General features: G+C 31.0%; 1 protein-coding gene across 11 annotated transcripts in view; it reads left to right on the forward strand.

Moving 5' to 3' along the window:
• LOC134725634 (transmembrane channel-like protein 7) overlaps positions 1–24,086 on the forward strand; it is a 48,179-nt gene that overhangs the window by 21,702 nt on the left and 2,391 nt on the right. For 5 of the 11 annotated variants that reach the window (XM_063589613.1, XM_063589614.1, XM_063589615.1 and 2 more), the window contains exons 3-18: positions 7,015–7,084; positions 8,097–8,178; positions 10,306–10,574; positions 11,848–11,996; positions 12,348–12,498; positions 13,165–13,326; positions 13,675–13,841; positions 14,337–14,445; positions 15,046–15,143; positions 15,544–15,651; positions 16,142–16,217; positions 16,744–16,874; positions 17,835–17,990; positions 19,333–19,411; positions 19,897–20,022; positions 22,698–22,721. In XM_063589613.1, coding sequence (XP_063445683.1) covers positions 7,015–7,084; positions 8,097–8,178; positions 10,306–10,574; positions 11,848–11,996; positions 12,348–12,498; positions 13,165–13,326; positions 13,675–13,841; positions 14,337–14,445; positions 15,046–15,143; positions 15,544–15,651; positions 16,142–16,217; positions 16,744–16,874; positions 17,835–17,990; positions 19,333–19,411; positions 19,897–20,022; positions 22,698–22,721 — 1,957 coding nt within the window. Of the gene's footprint in view, positions 1–3,076; positions 3,921–7,014; positions 7,085–8,096; positions 8,179–10,305; positions 10,575–11,847; positions 11,997–12,347; positions 12,499–13,164; positions 13,327–13,674; positions 13,842–14,336; positions 14,446–15,045; positions 15,144–15,543; positions 15,652–16,141; positions 16,218–16,743; positions 16,875–17,834; positions 17,991–19,332; positions 19,412–19,896; positions 20,023–21,055; positions 21,340–22,697; positions 22,722–23,464; positions 23,491–24,086 lie in introns of those variants that run through there. The other 6 variants (XM_063589611.1, XM_063589616.1, XM_063589612.1 and 3 more) reach the window with 6 other exon arrangements.

Genomic DNA, 24,086 nt, shown 5'->3' on the forward strand with positions numbered 1-24,086 from the left:
ACACTTGTAGTCAACAATATACTGCTGTATCAGTGAAATGTCAATCAATTTGTTTATTGTTTTCTTCATATTTAAAGTTGGAAATAGAAATAGGAAATGTGTCAAAGAGTTAATCTATTTTTCATGTCATATTGTCTGTTTTGAAAACAGTCAATTGCATTGGTGGCACAACAAGCTCTCTGTAAAGTAATAGACTAACTTTGAAAACTACATCTCTATCCCATGTAAGAGAATAGAAAGGAAGGGAGAGTGAAGTAAAAGAACCAAATGACACAAATAATCAAAATACTTTTGGCGATTTGTAGTGAATGTTATGATTTAAAGGCAATATATCTATCCGAAACAGATATTCCATAACAGTCATCCAACTCGTGATGGCGTCCGTAAAATTTGCGAAGGGATGATTTCAACTTCACTATTCGGAACTCTTGGTTTGATAGCTTCCTTGAGAGCAGCAACCTTTGATCAAGGAAATCATGATAGGGAATACAAGCCATGTATATCGTTTCAATTGGGTGATATGTTCTTCGTTTGCAGGCGCTGGAATGTTGTTACACAGGAATGCAAAGTGTACTATTGGAAAGCTTAAATCATCTCTTGTCTTTTTTGTAAATTTTGTTTTCAAACGCCCATCATTGTCAATTCCTAAATGTAAGTCAAAATATGATGCAGACTTAACTGTATCTGCTGTCTCCATTATTTCAAGCTTGATTTGATAGATGCGTTCAACATAGGCACAACATTTTGAATAAGTGAGTGAGATAACATCATCTATATAGCGGAAAGTTAAGTCAATGACATGAATTATTTAAACTCATAATAATAAAGGAAAAAGTTAGTAAGAAGAGGGACACAGTTGGTTCCCATGGAAATGCCGATGATTTGTGGATAAAATACGTCCTCCAAACGTAACAAAAATGTATGATAGAGATGTATCAGTTCCAGATTATAAACATATGGACCTATCCTTTCTATCTGCTAAATACCCCATACAAGTTAGGCAATTTGGACGTTGTAAGAGTTTATTTTCGACTTATGAGTTTGCCTAATCCCTTTGGTATCTTTAGTCTCCCTTAAGTTCCTCTACTTTTCCTTTATTGACGATTCTATTGCATATCCGTTTAATTGTTCCTTAGTTCAGTATATCTGCTCTAACAATCAAATGTCAAATGCGTATGAGCGAACACTGTACTCTGCATTTTATATGTGTCTATGCATTTATGGAAACGACCTTGAAATATCGTTTCCATAGTTCAGTCAGTTCCTGAGACATGTGTCATACACACTGAAATAAATAAATCAACGCAGAAAGTAAAACAGAAACAGTGTACCTTTTTTTCTTGATAATAACAAAGAATGTATTTTACAGTTCAACATGAAACATAGCCCTATAAATCAAATCGGTATTATTATTTAAACTTTGAATCAGATCAAAAGATTTTTTGTATTTGTAAATAAAAAAAACATATAACCACAAGGTGAAGTTATAATTAATGATCGCATTTAAATGAAAAAGTCTTATACCTGTTAAATTCTGTAAAAATGTTTGTTCACTTTTATTCAAGATGACCGAATACATATACCTTAGTTTTATATACACACATAAAATTGAGAATGGAAATGGGGAATGTGTCAAAGAGACAACAAGCCGACCAAAGAAAAAAAACAACAGCAGAAGGTCACCAACAATGTAGCGAGAAATTCCCGCACCCGGAGGCGTCCTTCAGCTGGCCCCTAAACCAATATAAACTAGTTCAGAGATAATGAACGCCATACTAATTTCCAAATTGTACACAAGAAACCAAAATTAAAATAATACAGCTTGACGACTAACAAAGGCCAGAGGCTCTTGACTTGGGACAGGCGCAAAAATGCGGCGGGGTTATACATGTTTGTGAGATCTCAACCCTCCCCCTATACCTCTAGCCAATGTAGAAAAGTAAACGCATAACAATACGCACATTGAAATTCAGTTCAAGAGAAGTCTGAGTCTGATGTCAGGAGATGTAACCAAAGAAAATAAACAAAATGACAATAATACATAAATAACAACAGACTACTAGCAGTTAACTGACATGCCAGCTCCAGACTTCAATAAAATTGACTGCAAGATGTATATACATATATTTAACTGAAGGTAGATTGTAATAAAAACCCGGCTCATGCGTTTCTTGCATGTCCAAATTTTTGTCTAATAAAAACATTCCAAAAAGTGGAGTCATTTAGTTATAGGAGCATCTTTCAAACAATTCTTATTACGGGTTTGATTGGGGCGTCATGAAATAGAAGTTCTAAATTGAAGATGTATTCTGTAATATTGTTTCCTCTGGAACACAAATTATAGTATTTGTTCCTTACGGAATAAATATAATAGAATACTTGTTCCAACAAGAACACAAAGTATGGCATTCTTTATAACAAAGTGTCAAGCAGAACTTCTATTGGGTGTCCAGAACAAATATACGTTTACAGGGGTGGGTAGAGATGTGGAGAATGACTTAACTACAACTATGTTTTGACTTCTCTGTATAATGTTTAAATCCATGGTTGAAAAACCAGGGCGAATTTGATTTATTCGTATTTTACTTTAATATTTATATACCTTGGAAATCAAGAGTTTATGCGTCGCTGGATGGTAAGCAAGCATCAGGTTATCAATCAATATACTGATGCCGTTGTAAAAGAATCCTAATGAACAGAAACTAATAGACTCGTTTTAATTCATTGCTAGATAGTGAGATAACGTCCAGCGGCATATACATATTCAGGAATTTACATGTTCATGATGTTGATCTTGCTTTGTATAAGGCTGACACAGAGAGTGGGACATTTAATGGCTTTTGAATATCTCGTTCGTAAGGGTATATTCTCACTATTTTATTTTATTTAAAATTTTATCTTTTGAATTTGTCTGTGAACAAACATTCATCTACCCTTTTGTAAAATATGAAACATCATATTGTTATGCATTCTTTCTTTTCTTTGTTATCAAACAAAAAAGTTTAATTGGTTTAAATATATTTTATTGTTCAGAAATTAAACAAACGGTTGAGACATAAGTTTTACAACTTAGTAATGTCTACTCAAGTTTGGTTGGTAAATCTTTCATTAGCTATATATACATGTACCAGCTTTAATTGTAAATTATCAATAATTCGTTTCTGTGTCGGAAGTATTCTTTATACATTAAGAAGAGGCTATTATGGTGTTTAGTTTTTATGCGCATACTTTAAGTATTCGGTACAGTATCAAATAACAGAGAAGATTTAAATAGTACACGAAATATTGTGCATTTTATATTTATTATAATCTCCAAGGGGGAATACGTGATTTAGCACATAGTGCAATTTAAAGAGAAACGTACTGTTTGTTTTATAAATTCACGATTTTGGCATATAATGTGATCAAATGAAATGTTACTATTTGTTTTTATAGCAAATAGTGGTTTTAAATCACCAAATTAAATTAAACTTCATTGTTGTCAATCAACAGACCATTCATTCGTATGGACTAATTGTCTTTATTTATAACGCATTCATTTGATTATTAAACGGTGAAAAAAATCAAGGTGACAGGTAGAACAATCAAATGTTGGATTAAGCAGTTTGTGGCAGGAGTTTTTATATTTTATCTTTAAAAATGTGGTCGTCAAACGGTGTTACAAAGAATCGTGTTTCACCAATTCTAAATGGACATACCCGTTATGATAGTGATGTTAAATCGGCAAAATCTGCAAGTGGTGTTCAAATTGACATTGAAAAAAATGGACACATTCCGTCTTCTTTGTCAAAAAAATTAACAAATCTTATACGACGAAGAAAATACGACAAGTTACACGTTGATAATGCTGGACATTTAATGTTGGATACTTCAGAAGGGCAGGGAAGAAGGACACTTCATATTTCGGAAAGACGAAGACAGTAAGTTGGCACGAGGGATCATTACAATAAAATGTTTTTAAAGTCAACACATAAAAAACACGAGTTTTTTAATTGCAAGTTTAAGGTAATTGCAGCTGCAAGATAATAATAATAACAAAAATAAATAAAAAGTATTACTAATTAAAACTCGAAATCGACCAGGTCTTCAGAAGAAAAGAAAAAGTTCCCTTAAAATCTCCAAAACTTTTTTGTTGCATTGTAAATGTATATTCCATTCGTGTGATTGGTCACAACCTGTTCAATTTTATTAGCAATTTTATTTGTTTATCTGTTTATAAATAATAGACAATTTTACTGTCCGTTTTGTTTTTCTTGCAAGCTAGTATTATGATACCCAAACCTTTAAATGCTTTGCGTAGATTTTAGTTTTATAATTTCTATATATTATAAACAACATTCAGAACAGCAAGAACACACTCTGTTTCATGACTCTGTCTCATTCGACATTATCATATTTAAATAAAAGGTTTCTTTTTAAACAAAAAAATTACGGTCATTATCTGCCACTTGTATTAATATGTTTCATCACAGTTTCGTAAATAAACCGTTAAAAGAGTGAATGGCTGCTAACTGTCCGCCGAAATACACAAAGTGTTCGTGGATATCTTCATAACTCTAAATGGAACAACGCAGTCTATGTGTTCTCAAGTAACTTTAAATACAGAATCGACACTGTTGTTCAACATATATAATTTCTAAATAAAATAAACTAGCTCAATTCAAAGCGAATTAATCATCCGGATACATTTTGTAATGGTTGCCTTATTATTTTATTTTTTTGTCGTTTTTTCAATCATTTTTATCCGTTTATATCAGAAACCAATATGATTCAAGATATTTAATCTAGATTACAGATTTGAACTATGACATAATTCACAATAATACGGACAAAAGCGGTTTAAGTACGAACATTCAAGCCTACATAATCCCATACAGTAAGCAAGTACATTACATGTACATATACACATAACCGGTTTATTGTATTATGCACTGAGATTAAAAAAAGGTCTGAAGACTTTTCCTGGAAACATAATTTTATGTCCATGATGAAATTATTTAGCTATTAACCAGATTATTAAAAATCTGGATTTTGTTTAGAAAAGCTTTTGTACAAGCCGATTAGTAAAATTGAAGTCATTAACTTTTACTGCCGATATTTGAAACTTCAAAAATAGTCGTCTTCATATTCTCATTTCCGAGGACAAGTACATCCTCGAGAGGAAAAGAGTTTCAATATACCAATTGAAGTGTTTTGGACGAAAAGGCTTGTAAATACAAGAAAATAACCCAGGATGCTGGTACAAAAGGACTAAAAAAAACACGAATCCTTCTTCATGAGCTAACGAAGACAGTTATGACCTATTAGACACACGTGACTGAGACAGGTGACCTTAGAGATAAATAGCTTCATTGCAAAGTTGTCAGTATTTTATATTGAAGTCGATAGATCGAACGAAAAATTGTTCATATGAATTCGCACATCATCATTTAGCTGCAAAAAAATAGCCAACGAATACAAGTTTTCCATCACCTCAATTAAAACCTATATATAAGGTACAAGGAGATTCAAATAAATTGGAATATTTCTTGTTTAATATAATCAACATAAGGACAAATTTGATTATTTGCAAACCAATTCATTTGAAATTTTGTGGACAGCTGTCTCATTGAAAATTATACCACATCACCTATTTTCAGATGTAAGGCCAGAAACAATTAAACCATTGTCTCAATTTCCCTCTTGTTAGTCCTTTTTTGAAATATTTGTGTAGTTGTGTATACGTCATTACTAAACACATATTTTGTCTCTTTATCTGATATGCTATATTGAGAATGCTGTTCTTTCATCCTTGTGCTGTGAATAAAGATTAAACAATCACATAAACAAGACGACAAAATGATCTTTCATACCACAAAGTAGTGTTTATTTATTTTAGATATTTTATGGTAAATTGAGACTTTTAATTATATTTTAATGATGTATGTATAATATGGATTCAAGAGATTAAGAATCGAGTTTGAGGAGAAAATTAATAGTAATCTATATAAATGCTACGTAAACGTTTTGTGTTTAGCTTTTGTTTCCCTGAACAAAAGTGTTTGTTTGGAATATGAGATGCCTTTAAAACGATTCCATTGATTTTGGACCGCCAAGTTTCTTTAAATTTCCGTTTAAGACAAACAAAATATGCCATTATCGTTTTTCTCATCAACTTCTTCAAATTTTCTATGAAAATCTATCAATAATTGTGGTTTGTGAAAGTGCTTTGGATTTCATGCAACTTTTACTGTTTCTACGGCGGTAATACAATAAATCTAAATGACGTACATTTTCCCATAAACATGATTAACCGTCCGTTGAATTAACGATAGCAAAAGACTTGAGCAATGGCATTTGCTGGTTCTCCTCTCAACACGCGGTGTTTAAAATGATAAGAGCAAATGCTAGTCGGATCGGCGCGACGTAATGTTCGTGTCATGTGAAATGTCTTCCTGTGCCCTGTTAGGTCTACTTTTTGAACTTACTCGTTCATTGTATCTATCTAGTGCATACCAGGATCTATATCTACCGTTGCATCAGCGTGTTATAGTTTTCTGATATATCAATTCATCCATTCGTCTGATCCTGATTTTCGTTTTTTTTCCTCTTTGCCGAATGTCAGCTAACAGAATTATTTGGAATGATCACAACGTTTTATTTTTCAATGTTGTGTCATATGTACTATTGTTCTTCTGTTTGTCTTTTTAAAATTTAGCCATGGCGTTGTTAGTTTATTTTCGATATATGTCCCTCTGGTATCTTTCGTTCCTCTTTTAAACCATGTTATGAATACAGGTCCACGATCGTATGATAAACACTGCATCATGCTGTCGAGAGTAAGACTTTCACATGGAAGCATTTTTCAAGTCAAGTGATTTCGATTGTTCAAAAAGTCCGTGCATTTTAAAAACATTAATACCAACATCGTTGTGCCTGTCTCACGTCATCTCTTAGCTTGATTATCCTTCCGTATTAAATTATCGTTCTGTATTTTATTAAAGGAAAACTGACATTTTAATATTCATTTTATAGAAACAAACTGTTTGAGAAGCCTGTAAAACCAGTCAAAGGGTGCGATGCATGGAAATATCACCAGAAACAGGTAGGGAAAAGCAGACACAACATGTAAGGAAATAATATACATTCAAGTAAACATTGACTTTATAAAAAGTTGAAAATAGTTATATCAGTGTTCACATATTATGATGATCTCTATCGTAGAAAAAAGTAAAATAATACAAATACCGAACAACGAGAAAAAAAAATCTAAACGGAAAGTCCGTAAACAGGCAATTTCAAAAGCTCAAACATATCAAACTAACAGATAACAACTGTCATATTCAGATATTTTCTTATGCAAGATATGGTGGGTTAAACCTGGTTTTAAAGATGTTTTGCTATTTTTTTTGTCAAAATTTTACTACTTCTCCAGTTTACATATTTGTATTTAATCTAAATAAATATATATTCCCTGCACGAAATGTAAACTGCATATACTGTTGTCGATCTTATTCAAGTGTTTATAATGATGATAACAAAAATAAAACACTTTCTAATATGGATCACAGCAAGTGAGAAATACGGTAAATTATGTGTTATTTATTATGGTTTTTGGTTATCAACACACATTCTTTTCCTATACTATTCATCTGTGTCACACACTATAGAATACACAATCACATGCAGTTAGTATGGTATATAGCTTTAGTCATTGTCTTTCTGTGAGTAAATATTATAAACAATTAAAGGGGAGATGTTTAAAAACTTAAAAAACATTTTTTTTTGTAAAATGCATAATTTCCATAAAGAAAAAATAATCATATGGATAGAAAATAAAAGATGAGAGCGTAGTTCCAAAATTCCTGTTGGAGGATTCATATCGTGGGTGACGTGTGGTGACAGGCATTACTCTTTTATTTTGCATCATATATCAATTCAAAGTTGTCAATGTGAAAATTTGAGATTCGAGTTAGGTCTTTAAGTTTTGTTTTCGTAAATATTTGAAAAGGCATGTATTTGCTTTCCTTTTTTAAAATACCAGGATTTTCATTTATTATTATTTTAAAGGCACAGCATCAGTTTTCTGTTTTATCTATCATTTACTTTGTTTTCAGAACTGGAGAAAATTTAAAATAAGTTTGAAGGAAACAGGTTATAAACTAGAACTATGGAGATCATGGTTCAAGAGAATAGAAGGTAATATAGCTATAATTCAGTTAGTCTTTCTTCTTTTATCAACAAACGCGACTTTAGAGGTGACGATACTTGTTACTAGTAATATGCTAATTGTAGAACATGAACTGCTAACCCTTCCGGGGCACCTGTGTTCTATTGTGATCTTGCATTGTGGTTCATGTTGCATAGTCTTAAGTTATTTGTATATTGTATTGTCTACTTATCCTTCAACAAATGGTTTCTTTATAATCCCTGTGGTATGTGTCTTCTTTGTAAACCCTCCTTTCCTTTTCCCAAAAAACAACTAATGTGTACTTTCGAAATGCAAACGCAGCAAAATCTTATTTTTTTTACCCTTAAAATAGTGGTATTTTTTACTTTAAATTCTTCACAATTTGATAAGCGGTTTCTGTACTTGACAATTAAGTGGCTATTTGTTTCCCATAAGAATCTAATGACTATCACGATTCACTTAACCTTTGTCTCATTACGATCTAATCTATAAATGAGGATGTGGTATGATTGCTGTAACGAGACAACTATCCAACTCAGTTCAAATTAAGTGAATGTAAGCAATTCTAGTGACTTCTTATGTCACGATTTGCTGTAGAAGTCGTATCCGTAAATAAGACACAATTTGGTAAATTGATAATTGGTCCTGGATAAGCTATACGATTGAGATCCTAATTTTCAAAGAGACTCCCACATAATAAATTACAATAAAATGTACACATCATAAAAAAAAAACTAGATTATATAATTTGCTACGTCAAAAGTCCGTTCCAAACCTCATCGATATACCAAGATATTAGATATTGGTACGTCTGTAGCTCGTTGTAAACACGTCTTTTAATTTGGTTCACCAGGCGCGCGTTGTAAACATTTGAATATCATTTCAACTAAGGCATTGTCTTTACGAGCCATACAATATGACAGAGGTGCTCGGGTGGGCTGTAGGATATAGGATCCCTTTCCTTTTTATACCGTGACGTGCTGTCAGTGTTTTTGAACATACAATTTGCGATGTAAAAATACCAACAAGCACTAGCCGAAGGGTTTGAAATACTGATAATTGTAACACCGTGTATACTGTTTTAAACATTGGATAGTCTTTATGTTAAAATAGTCTTTTCGTGATCAATTTATATAATTTTCTCAAAATGAAATACAATGTTCATTGATACATACCGGTTAAGCAAATAAAAAGAGACACGAAATTGTAATAGGAGAGTATACTTGAAGAATATATAAATTTGATTAAATTGTTCAGTCCTTATTCTTGACCGATAAAAACACGCGTTTTATTCCGATCGTGACAAGATATTCGAGCACTTATATTTAGTATATACTAAGGATATTTGTATTTACTGTTACCTGGAACTGAGTCAATTCAATCACTCGTGCGTTTCAAAATAAAATATGAAACTTAAAAAGATTTTTAAAGAAAACAAAGAAAACTATTATTTATTATACACCATACGTATTACGCATTCAAATGGTAGATTTAAACTTTTCTTCATATCAAAATGCAATCTGTGGGGTATTGTATTACCATAATGTTACCATTATTGAACAGATTTTCATCGAACATACTGCTTAAAATGTATGTTTATTGTGTGCTAAATATTTAAAGGTCAACTAAATGACCCAAAGGTTGTTTATCAATTAAACTATTGCCTGTATTGTATTTAATTTTATACCGTTTGAATATTAAAATAAACCATGTATATGTTTCCAATGTTTACATCCATCCGTCCGCTGGAAAGAATTGCTATAACAAACTTAAAACTTATTAACGATGTTCATCATGATATATCATGGTTTTTTCTCTCAGAATGGTCTCAATGAGAAAAATATTCTTGTTCAGATAAAACATGCATCGTGCTGCATTCGTGCACATGGGTTACTTCGAAGACAAAAAGTTAATTCACAAAAATACTGAACTCCGAGGAAAATTCAAAACGGAAAGTCCCTAATCAAATGGCAAAATCAAATGATAAAACACATCAAACGAATGGACAACTGTCATATTCCTGAGTTGGTACAGGCATTTTCAAATGTAGAAATGGTGGATTGAACCTAGTTTTATAGCGTTCAACCTCTCACTTGTATGGCAACCCGACATTAAACATACATTGTATTTTTCAGGTCATCAAGGAACTGGAGTGCTGTCATACTTTGTGTTTTTGAAATGGATGTTCTTTTTGAACCTTTACTTGTTTTTGATAATGTTTTGGTTTGTGGTGTTTCCGCCTATTGTATTCAACGCTGAAAGTACTTACACCACTGACGTAACAGGTACCAGTGTATCAGGGGTTTCTACCACTAATACCGCCACTTGTACATCAGAGTATGATACCAGCTTAGTTTATTCAACAAGTGGAGCTAGAGTTGTCCAGGATTTCATTCAAGGAACTGTAAGATTTTTTAAAACTGTTTTCGAATGATTTATTGTTGGTTGTTTATCAAGAAATAGTCGACATCCTTATAAAACCAGGGACTCTCTAAATTTTTACAATAATTTTCTACTTTAGAAATTAAAAACATCCTTTACTGCCATTAATATACTATGTTCTAGCTTATTGGCATATCGATGTTTTATTTGATGACGGTAGAGGTAAATACATTTTTAATTCTAATGATATCCACATTTGATACATAATCGGTTTAATGTGTCCCTTTGGAGTAATATGAATTAATTAATTGGGCTTGTTTTGAGTAATATGAATTAATTGCTGTTCAATGCTTGTTTCATGTCAAAAGGGCATTTAACAGTATGTGATCATGAAATAAAACAGAATAAACCATGGAAGAATATATTCAGGTTATTAATTGGGCTTGTTACGCGAAACACACATACGTGGTCGGTTTATTTTTCCAACAAATTGTAACAACACAAATAAATACATTTGTAAATTCAAATTGGTTTGATCAGAACCAATTTAAATATCACACGTGAGGTCTTCACGGAGAATATTCAATTATTTTCTAAGTTCAGGCCACACTTAAAAATATTTTGGTTTGCCCAAACCCTACCCAAAGGTTGAGACAGTGGGTAGGTAGATAGGAATTTTCTTTTGTTTTCAAAAAAAGAAATTGAAGTATCAGATGTTTATTAGTCTTCATGCCTATTTGATTAAAAAAAAACTTCTTCAAATCAGGACAATAAAAGAATTTGAGTAGGCAGCTTTTTTCTGGGTAGGTAGCGTCTGGGCAAACAAACCTATTATTTATTATGGCCCCATCCAATTGCAAGATAAACGTTTTTCAAGATTACATTAATCACTTTTAAAACACAAAAGATGTGATACGTTATCACAATTTTTTCAGTTACATAGCAACTATCTAGTTAACACTATTGTAAAAAAAACAACATCCTACAGTTACTTAATGAAATTTGCTAATATTTATTCAACAAATTTCAAACTTTTACATGTTGGTTTTAAATCATAATAATTTGATTTCAGATGTTAGATAATACCATAACTACACTTAAAGTTAACATGTTGTTTCTTATATCAGTATTCTATATTCCCTATCCATAGTTTAAAAAAAAAGTCACATTAATATATATATGATATATATTTGCATGGTACTTGTTGAAAGTTCATTTTACACCATGACCAAAAAGAGTAATACCGGTTCCTCTGTGTCTGCTATATTTCCATTTATTGTTTTATTATTTTGCAGGGATGGATGGAAAAGACAGCTCTCTTTTATGGATGGTACCCTGCAAAAGAGATCAATATTACATCTTCTAATGAATATTTAATGCCGTTTGCCTATTTTATGGCAGTACTTGGTGTTTTATTCTTCAGTCTTGTACGAATGGCAAGATTGTAAGTTATTTGAGTAATACTTTTGTAACTATGTTTTAATGTATACAAACTCAGTTAAAGTGACTGCAGCTTCTACATGTTCTGTAGAGTAACTTGTAAAAAATAACTTGTTTGAATAAAAATGTACATATAAAGGTGGACAGAAATTACAATATCTACTGTAGCAGGACAGTAAACCTGACCAATTAAACCAGTAAATTAAGGGCAAATTCCCATTTCGAATTAATCTTGATAATTATTGTTGATAGAATTTACAACAAAAATGATGAATGTTTACCAATTTTGCATTGTACAATTGTTTGCTGATCGAAGAAATGTCAATATTAATCACAACCAAAATTTTTTTTCCAGCACCATTAGAAGTTTTAAGGAAAACTTGGCGCAAGATAATCAAAATGATAAAGTAGACTATTGTAACAAGGTATTTGGAGGATGGGATTATGCTTTAGATGACGAGAATACCGGTCATGGCAAGAAAAGCAGTATTTACAATGATATTGTTGTAAGTAGTTGTAATACTGCATTTCCTGAGAGTAACTTGTACTGATTATGTGAAAAGTGGTTCAAAGGAATACCTTTCAAAAGAGCTTTGGAAAACGAAACATGTGAACAAATGTTATATTTCAACAAAAAACCAGTAGCCATATGCTATATATAAGAAGGATAAATATTTTGCTTACCATGATGTGCCGAATTTGTTACTGGACACCGTGCAGGCGATTTTGACATTTTGTCTCAGTACATCGATGATTCATTAGACACAATGACTTTAATAGACAGACACTTTTTACAACCTTTCCTAAAACTATTTTCCAATAAACGCAGCACTATGCCTGAAAGAGATCCCGATGGCAAATGTGATGAACAAGAAAAACGAACGAAAAGCTTTCTTTAACCCGTTATTTCATTGTTATATTATATAATATAATTATAAAAATAAAGATTTCTAGTCTAATCTGTTTCACAACTGTCGATCTTGCAAAAATATTTAGTATGAAGCACGGGAAACAAAAAGGTACTTCTACCTACGCTTGTACATCCAATAAGATTACTAAAAGAGGCATGATACTAAATAAAGCAAAAGTAAGATTGTTTTGGGCTAAAACACAAGGCATGTCTACATATGCAACAGATATTAGATACTAAAATTTGATTTTATAAAAACTAGGCTAACCTTGATCATCAGAAGTACGTGTTAACCAGATCAGAATGGACAACCGGTCAGAAATGTAAAACCTATACAATCAGGGTGGTGATAAACATATTGATTCTGGCTATTCTTGGTGGAGCAGGATACCTGATCTATTACGTCAACAAATGGGCAACTGATGTAAGTAAAACAATGTGACAAACAGGATTAGGAATACTAGTTTTATAATTTCCTATCTACTTTTAAAATAAATTATATTTAAATACTAGTAATGATTTAATAAAGAACAAACGAAATCTATTTGTACCTGTCAGTTTGACTGAATGTTTTAGAATAGCACTTTTTTGCCGTTTTAAATTTTCCTCGGAGTTCAGTATTTTTGTGATTTTTATATTTCAAGGCAATTTACATTATCAAAAGATAAAAAGTAACTTAGTGAGACATATTTACATGGATAATTATACAAAGTACGATGCATTTTATTGAATTAAGAAAACTAATTTTAATTATTTTAAATTTGATTAACAGTACCTTGCTACAGAAGCCTCAAGTGGGAGTGTAATGATCCTTCTTGTAGAATTTTTGCCATCACTGACAATTACTATTCTGAATGTATTAATACCATTGCTGTTCGAAGTACTGGTCAAAGCTGAGGATTACACAGCGGAATTTGTCATCAAAATTACATTAGTCAGGTAAATACTACTTCGTTATGAACCCTGTTGAATACAAGATATTTGATAACATTGATAAAATTATTAGATACATTTTGTAGAGTGTACAGGTCATAATATTTAATGAGACACAGAAGACATTGTCGGAAGCAGCAAGTTCTATATTATTGCGGTGTTTTTATTCACAATTATTGTTCCTTTTTGCTAAAGCCATGACATTCACAATACTGTGGATTCATTTATTTTCGTGGGTACCAAATTTTGCGGTTAGAGGAAAACATATCATGAATATTCAATTTCGTGGTTTTTGCACAATCTGCAGTTATTCTTTTCCAAATTTTGTAGTTAGATGAACATTTGATTAATTGGTTCAAGTGTACACACGAAATCAACGATAATAAGACATCGAACGAATATTAATGAATCCACAATAAAGTATTTCTTAGTATTTTTAAATACAATCTAACCTAACTGATGTTTCGATACATTAACTAATTTCATTCCTTTTATTCACAGAACTGTATTCCTTAAATTGGCATCACTTACAGTTTTGATGATTTCCTTGTATATCCAAATAAGCTGTTCAACGAAAACAGCAACCTGTAATGTTTGTTCAACAATTTATGTAAGTATATGTTTACTCTTTATTCTTTCATGTCTAGTTGGTAGATTAGTGTGAATAAAAAAATCAAACATGATGTATGTATTTCCAAGCTTCTGAAGAGTTTTTCTGTATTTAACTCCACCAGGAACGCTCAACCATAGATATTTGAAAGCCAGAGATGTCAAAAGCTACGCGATCAACAAGGAACCCAAAGGAATAGCAATTTTCTTCTAAATCTCATTTACCTGAGAAAATTTAAACCTAAGTTTCTTAATAATTTCTAAAGTTATCAACATGTAATTTTAATTTCTAGAAAGGCATATTTTCAAATTATGCCAGTACCGCACATCGACTATTGACCTGATGATATTCTCGTGGAGAAGCAGTCAACAATCATAGTTCAAAATGCCTTTTGAGAACTGAGGATCTTCATTTTTACATAAAAACATAAAAATAATAAAAAAAAAACTTTAACCAAAAAAACCAAAACAATAGTGAACTTATTTGAGTTGTAGATTGGGCAACATTGATGGTTTTGAGTAGCTACTTCTGCAACGTTTGACTTTCTTCAATGATTTACTAAATATTGTATCATCATATACATGTACCTTTCTGTTTCAGTGTTGGGAAACGTATGTTGGCCAAACATTATATAAATTGGTAGTTCTGGATTTCTTAGTGCACATAATTGTAATATTCTGCTATGAATTACCTCGCAAGTAAGTTTACCACCACATGATCAACTACATAGTGAACACAGTTTGATTCACGTTTTGAATTAGCAATGGATAAACTCATCATATATACCAGGACTACAATTTTACACTGACGTAAGACGCGCGTTTTGTCTACCAATGACTCTTTAGTGACGCTCGGATAAAAAAATGTATAAAATGCCAAATAAAGTAAGAAGTTGAAAACCATTGAGGACCAAATCCTTTGTTTTTTGTTTTCAAAATGTCATGAGCAAAACAAACGTCAAACATTCAAATTGTTCATTCTTTTCTTTTTTCATTTCTCAATGATTAAACACTCATCTCAATTTGACGGGATATGATTTCACGAGTTGCACGAGTCCTATGTTTTCTAAATCTGAATGTTGTTTTTATATATTTTCAGGCTGTGTACTACTAAATGTTCATGCGGTGTTTGTGCTAAGATTGGACCTGCTGAATTCGATATTGCCAAAAGTGTTCTTGACTTAGTGTATACACAAGCACTCTGTTGGTAGGTTATTCTCAAATACATATGGGTAGATAAAGAAAGGCAACAGTAGCATACCATTGTTCAAAAGTCATCAATCGATTTTGAGAAAACAAATCCAGGTTACAAACAAAATGCTAGGGAAACACATTAAGTATAAGGGGACAACTACGGAACAACAAAAACACTGAAGTAAATAAAAAAAACACCAACATACATTGAAACAGACTATGTTCAGAAATCTGAAGAAGTATTTATATCTTTGGTATTAAGAAATCAAATGTGACAGATAATGATACTGTCGTAACGTTGCTCTTGAAACTGTATAATGTACTATTCTTTTAAAGTAAAATATCAAGTGCAATTCATCATAATTTGCAAACCCAAAACCTATTTGCCATTTAAAGATTATTCAACTATTTGTTTTTGTAATCTTATTTGAAGTTATTTGTTTATATGCTTTCTTATTATGAATGTTTAGTTTTATTATATTTTGAACTGGTTGCCTTTTTAGGATTGGATTCTTATATTGTCCACTGCTGCCTGCATTAGCTATGGTTTCAACTTTTACCCAGTTTTACCTCAAATTGGTATGTACTTTTATATATGATAACACCTATTACAGGTTTTGAATTATTCAATGGAACTAGTATGATAACATGAATCTGAATAGCTAGAAAGAGACAAGTTATACTTAAAGCAAATTTATGTTGCCAAAACAAAATAATACTGTTTCAATGATAATTATACTGTTTCAATGATAATAATATTTAATGGTTTTGTTGTGGCAGAAGCGCTCTTCTGTATACGTGAAAAGGGACATTTAAAGAATAGTAAAATTAACCTGAGTCTGCTTCGGCAGAGGAAGTTGGAACCCAAGTTTCATATTATTCCAAAATTGTCAACTGATAATTTAAGAAAGGTATGTTTTAAATCATGTTTGTACTTGTCAAGTCTTGTTTATCAATCGTGTAACATTTTCCAACCCACTGAAGAGTTCTTTTTACAGAAAATACATCCTTGAAAAAAGGACAGAACAAATTGCTGACAAGAACCTCACCTAAACATTTGAATCTATCGTCATCATGTGATATCTTGTTCTTTTTCTGTTTTCAGTTTTCTGCTTTATATACAACAGTACCACCAGAAAAGCCATATAAGGCGTCAAAATCTAACAATTTCTTCATGATAGTGCTTATGATAACCTTTTTCTTATGCTGTTTCCCAGTAGGTTATTCTATGGTCAAGTGAGTACATTTCTTTATTTGATGTTTCAATGTATTATCTTTTTTAATCCTTATATTTTCTTAAAGTGGCATTACCTACGAGATATACAAAGCTAGGAATTTTCTTGGTTCAATCGTTAATGAGAGTGAAATAGTGAAATGACAGTTCGCTTTTAGCAACCAGTATGGTTCATATTTGTCAAAATAAGCAAAGAAACATCGCTGTTGAATTATTCACTAATTACACTTGTACAAGTGAATACTGCAACATCTTTTTTTTCGTATTCATTTGAATGACTGATAATTTCTACAAAAACTAATTTTTATTGAAGTAAAATCGATTATAAACGTATCGTTCTAACGTATAATAAATCAAACAAACATAGAAAAATTGAATTGCATCTATTGTTATATAATACATTATGTTTATATCGGATAATGTGACCGTCGGCAGTCTTCGGCAGGTAACCTCAATGGTTAAGTAGATGGTGTCTAGACTAAAACATACAGGAAATGCCGATACACCATATCGAGTTCATGCCTTATTAAGACAACAGTATTATGAAGCTGTTCGTAGTATATCATAAATGTTTATTTTAAACTTTAAAATTGATTTTGGATAAAGGTTTTAGTATGATATAAGTCGAATATTGGAATTTGAGTCATATCGGTGAACAGGAATTTGACAGCTTATGCTCATTTGAGAAGGGTTACTAAGGTGGCATAATAAAGTAGACCGAACAAAAATAAAATTTCTTTATGTATGTCCCATGCTTCAACTGCATTCATGCATAACATAATGCAGTTATTTCAAAATGCTAATAAAAGGAAGTTGTATGTATGGAGTCTTTTCTTTAATCTTGCTTTTGCTCTGAAGAGACGCAAGACACGTTATTGCGTCGAGTTTAAAGAGACATTGATAAGATATTTGTTTTCATTGTTTATCTTGTTGTATATTATTATAATTTTTATGAATTACAGAATCGAACCATCAAAAGGGTGTGGGCCTTTTAGGATCTACAGTGATATGAGTGTTTCTGTCGACACCACTATAAGCAACTTCCCAGATGGATTGAAGACAGCTATTGAAATTCTTACTTCTACTTCAATGATCGTCTCTATATTGACAATCCTATGGTGAGTTTAACCATAAAAATAAAAATATCACATTATCAATTGTGTGTTATTTACACTAATGCTTAAAATTATCACTTTGAATTATGTATCTCAAACAATAGAACTTTTGGTATTTTAATTCAATAATTATCAATAGCTGATAATTTGCTCTAAACGTTTACTATTTAAATAATTGCAAGTATTATTCATATGAGAACAAAAATAGTTCTCATTATAAGATTGAAAATATAAATAATTAAAGGAAATCTAAAACAATAGGTTACTATTAATAATTATTATAGAAATTTGATCAATATTTTATAAGACATACTATCTCCATTATGTAAATTTTTACTTTTATGACGCACAACCTTTTTCAAGTGGGATATTGCTTTCATACTAATACACTAGTTTTTGTTGAAGTTGTATATATCAGATACATAATGTTAATAATGCATGCCCTTAAATCTGACTGACATATGAATTGTATCATTCCACATAAAAATAAATGCTAAGCTATGTAGCTTAAATTTGCATCATGGAGTAGTAGAAATGGTAAATTTATCAATCAACAACTATTCTATATTCATATCATTGGATAATAATATCAATTATTTATATTTACAATACATAAAATATCAATTACTTCTTCAAATAGATAAACAATTGAGATTTTGTGTCACATAAGTGTTTTCATGAGGTGCACATACGATGTCAAAATTGGGTTTCTATCATGAATCTTGGGTTATTTCTTACAAATAGGTTTTTTTATACGTTTATACCGGTTATTTGCATACCAATGATAACATTTGACGGAATCAATTAATGCATCTTTCATAAACAATTGATATGTTTTTCTTAAAGACCCTACGATTTCCTTGATAGCGTTTGATCTCATCTCTTTAAAAATATATATGCAATGTTTCACAAACAGCAGAGTACGTATTACAATTTATGTTTTTACAAACTTCGCAATCGTAAAAAAGCTCATCATGATCTTGATTCCTTACGTTAAGGTATCGCCTTTTCCACACAATGTATTCTTTTAAATTAATTTCTTTGCATACAGAAAAAAGTCAATAGATTAAATTCAAATCACCACAAATGGGTAAGATTAGTCAACTATTAAAAAAAATAAACATGTCCAATGTCACTGGATAGATACATTTTTATTTACATATTATCATTTTTATATCTGAGTAACATAATTTGAGTCGTTTTAGGGATATCAAACCATATTCTTTATGATGGTATGTCGTTTGGCGCGAATACATATGTTTTTACAGCTTTCAAATAGAGATAAATACCACTGATATACAAATCTGTCTTAGAGTGTAATATTGATGGATTTTTCGTCTTGTAGTTTGACGATATATTACCTATATGTGAGAGGCAAAGCCCATAACGAAAGAGCAGAGGTGATGAAAGAACAACTTGTTATGGTAAGTGTCTTCCTACTAACTTAAATCGCACAGCAGGTATCGAATGAATCTTCCCATGAATATTAGTATTGAATAAGTGGTCAAGTTGCAAATGATCTGAAAAAAATAAAATAAATAAAATTCTTTGTTTATCCAGTGTTTCAGACTTCTGAATATCTGTCCAATCATGTACACCTCGTTTGTGAATTAATTATATAAACAGATAGTCAATCACTGGCATTGTAAGACTTTTTCTAACATTGCATTTGCTTCATTCTAACAAACTTTAAAAGACAATGAGAATTTACTTTTCACAAGATACTTGGTAAGTTATCAATTTCAAGACTGGTATCTGATAGGCCTGTCGAATAGGCAAATATTATACAAATTTGTATTGTTCTGCTAAGGAAACATTTGTTTTACCACTCTTTAGTTAGGCAAATACTTTGAGCAATTTATTTTTCTCTTTATTTGAGTTTAACCTTTTTTTGTAATTTATGAAATAGGAAGGTAAAGATAAACAGTTTTTGTTGGCAAAGATGCATGATATAACTGGTGAACCAAGACAGAAACCTAAGAAACATCAGCCTCCACCTCCGCCAACAGTTAATACAGTCAATGAAGCAGAAGATGTAAGTATTATGAAAATAAAGGCAATAGTAGTATACCGCTGGTCAAAAGTCATAAATAAAGGCAACAGTAGTATACAGCTATTCAATAGTCATAAATAAAGGCAACAGTAGTATACAGCTATTCAATAGTCATAAATAAAGGCAACAGTAGTATACCGCTGTTCAAAAGTCATTGTATTCAGTCATGTACCCTTAACATAGTAACTCAGGTAAGGGAAGGCAATAAGTAATGTGGATCAAAGGTTTCGTATTGTTTATGTGATGAGGAAATATAACTGACTAACGTTTCTTGTTGCTCTTTATTTATCTAATGATCAAATTGAAAACACAAAATAATGCTTCATTTCACTTAATAACTATTCCTCTTAACACCATCATATATATAACGTGTGTGTATAAGTAAAAGCATGCTGCACATATCGACCGTATTTATTAGAGCAAAGTACGAGAACATCAATGTCTTCAGTGTTTTATTGAACAATTCAGTTTAAAAATAGATTGAAGGTACTGAGTGGACAATCAAAAGTTATAAGTCTAAGAGAAATCGACATCATGAGAAAACACGAAAAGTCACACAACAGTTTACAAAACACAACCTAGAAAACAAAAGACTGCATAACACCAAAAAACCGTGGGTGATCACCGGGTATCCTGTGAATGAAATAATGAATGTTTATCCATTCTGAACCACACAATGGAAGTATCTAATTACATAAAGCAAAAGCACAAAAATACTGAACTCAAAAGAAAATCTAATCGGAAATTCCATTATCACATGGCAAAATCAAATGACAAAACACATAAAAAACGAATGGACAAGAACTGTCATATTTGGTCTATATATTCGATTTATATATATGAAAAATGATACTTTTTACATTGAGCTTATATATCAAAAAAAATTTCATGATTTGTTGTTAACATTTTACAATTGTGCATCGTTTTGTTTAATTAATTTGCAAGCACTGATATTATAATTGATGTAATATCCTACTGACACTTTGACATTAACATAATATCAAAATTTTATCAGATACATGCAAAAAGTGTTGTTATCAAAGAAGATGAAGAGCAAAATAAGAACACTCTTGCACATCATCATGTTAATTTAAACGACGAAAACGAGTATGCGCAAGGGGAAATCTATACAAGTAGTTATTCGAATGAACACATAAGTCCAAATAGATCAAGGAAAGATCTCAAATCGGTTTCTAATGTACACATTGAGGAACCAGTATCTAAGAGTGGAAGATCGCTATCTGCTGAATCACAATTACCGGGATCAACAATCGATAACCTAGATTGGTAGTTAGAATGGTACGCAATCATGTTGTTGTCTCCTGTATTGTATTTGTATTGCATGTGTTTCCAAGTTCTCTTGCATGTTGAAAATAAGTGTATCCGGGGTTTTTCTGGTTGTCGTTGATGTTGTATTAATGATAAATTCTGCATGAGATAACTCTTGGCTGTTTTGGGTTGTGTTTATTTTCATATATAAATTCATGGGTAATAATTTAGGTTTCAATTTTATTCAATTTTAGACTGAAAGTAATGCATTATATCAGTGATTTTGAAAACGGGTTAACTAAGTTGTTTTGTATTTCTATGCTTTTGTTTGGCCAACACACATTTCATTTCTGTTCCTCTTTCCTATTTGCAGTTTTCAAGTGTTGGTTTTACTCTAGGAATCAAAGTAAAATCCGCAGTATAAAATTAGATCTCTTGATTTGCGACAAAAATTTGAAGAAAAAGTTGTAATTGTAGAATTCCTGGTCGCTATTTCTACAACTTATCTCCCTGATTTAATATTGTTTTCCTTTTTTTGTCGATCAATCATCAAATGTTAGAAATGCTTGTTATTCAACGTATTTATCGTTAATATGTTTGAATGTATCTGTCTGTTATTTTTGTTCGTTTATTGTTTCTACTAAATAGCTGCCTCGGTTTCTCGCTTAAACATTCTTCATTTTGTCATGTCTAACCTTTTTAAAGTTTACCTTGCCTTTTTTCATTTTTGTTGTCGATGGAGACCGTACCGTAACCCAAAGTTGCTTACATAAACGTCATTTGATATCTGTTGAATAGTTGTCAAAGTGGCACATTTTATTATTTTATCAAGAAATTACTTTTAGAGATCATCAAACATGTGTGATCCATATGTCTAGATAGTTGAGAAAAGATTTGACCAATACTATCGTAGATCTGCCTTCAAAACAAACTCTAAATAAAAAACCGAAAGTAATCAAAATAAATGCATAACTGGAGACAACTGCTGATGAGAGTCAGAAAAGAAAAGTAACTTGTTACATTATTTCCTTTTTTTAACGATTTCTCACCTCCCATCTTTTAACACGACGAGATATATTTTGAGAACAAACAACTACAAAAGTAAAGACAATGTACATAACTCAAACAATTTTTTTTTAAATATTACTTTATGTAACAAAACGTTTGTGTGTGAAAAAAGAAAACTGAGAATATGTATGAAACTGACAAAATCGTAATGACAGTCTATAAAAAATATCAGTGATTGTCATATATTATTCATTTTCAGTTATTTCAATACAGTACTCAGCTATAATTCAATTTAAATACAAATCAGTAAATTTTACACGTTATTTTTATATGTATTTATTTTACTTTGGTTTTATTACCTCCCCCTTTCCCTGTTTTAGTATAATGAAGATTATTTAGCTAAGGTAGGGTAGCTTAAAACTTGACTTAGAAATAACAACCCTGCACTTCACTCTATAACTTTGCATGACCTTTTTATATCATTAAAACCAATATGAATTATAAACTCGTACAGATGACGTCAAGAGTGTCAAGTTTTATTCTATCAGTTATAGCCATTATCATTTGTTGTTCCAGTGAAAGCTTTGATGTTTTCTCAAAAACGACTATGGAAGTCGACCCACATAGCATTCTTATTCAGAAATCTGTCCTATAATTTTTCTTTGGTGTCATATTTCGTCTTTTTGAAATATTGCTGAAAATCATTTCAATTTGAAAAAAGTGTTAAAGTTTCAAACTACTTTTCCATTGTCCCTGTAAAATATAACATTTTACAGCCTTTTCGAAACTACATATGCAAAGGATTAACGTTTGGAAATTTAAACATTAACAATTTCTAGGTTCCTCTCGATAAAATAAAAACTATGCAACAAGAAAAAAATCAGTTTTATTTTGGTCACATACAACAATATTATTTTCTTTTATGTTTCTGAAATTTATAGGAAACATTAATATTATCCATTCATGTATGATCCAATGATATTCATACATAGCAGCAATGTTAGGAAAAAAGTATAAAATGAACAAAATACCTATTGTTTCATTATTCATATTCTATGTAAACGACTCTTACATACTAATTTATCTAAACGTAACTCGACTTAATTACTATAAATAGACTAGTCTTGACTTTATATTATATTGGTAGGTTGAAACGCTTTGGAGTTGATTGAGGTTTGTTTAACGCTTTTTTGTGTTGTGCATTGTTTTTAAAAATGTACGGCTTTGCTTCCTTGTTCTGTAAATATTACCTCAATATTAAGTCACACACATGGTATAGTTGTCACTGTAAATACTTTTCTTATTTTCACTTTGATCACACTTAATTAGCATCTTGATAAGATATAAAAAGAAAAAAAATACTAATATTTTGCACATGTGGTTACAGATTAATATTTGACATTAAAGTCATTGAATGAATTCATTAATTGAGATTTGTTTAAATTCATTTTATATTGACTATTATGATTGTTTAAACAAAAAAGATATTTTTACAGTTTATGCATTATTTGTCTTCTTTAAACTATTTTTAAAGAAACAATTACGCATTCTGCCTTTGTTTTTACACATTTACTTTTTATGAGTGGCTAGTGTTATCTATATACCAACCAAAGATTTTTTTAGAATAGTATTAAAAAAACCATAGATAGATATCCATTATATGTGTATCTGAGACAAGTGTTTGCTATCCCTATGTATATAGCAATAGATCCTTGCTGTATTACAAAAATCACTCTATATTTAGAACTATAGTTATGATTTGCTTGTTA

Source organism: Mytilus trossulus, chromosome 7 (assembly GCF_036588685.1).
Source record: "Mytilus trossulus isolate FHL-02 chromosome 7, PNRI_Mtr1.1.1.hap1, whole genome shotgun sequence".
NCBI lineage: Eukaryota > Metazoa > Mollusca > Bivalvia > Mytilida > Mytilidae > Mytilus > Mytilus trossulus.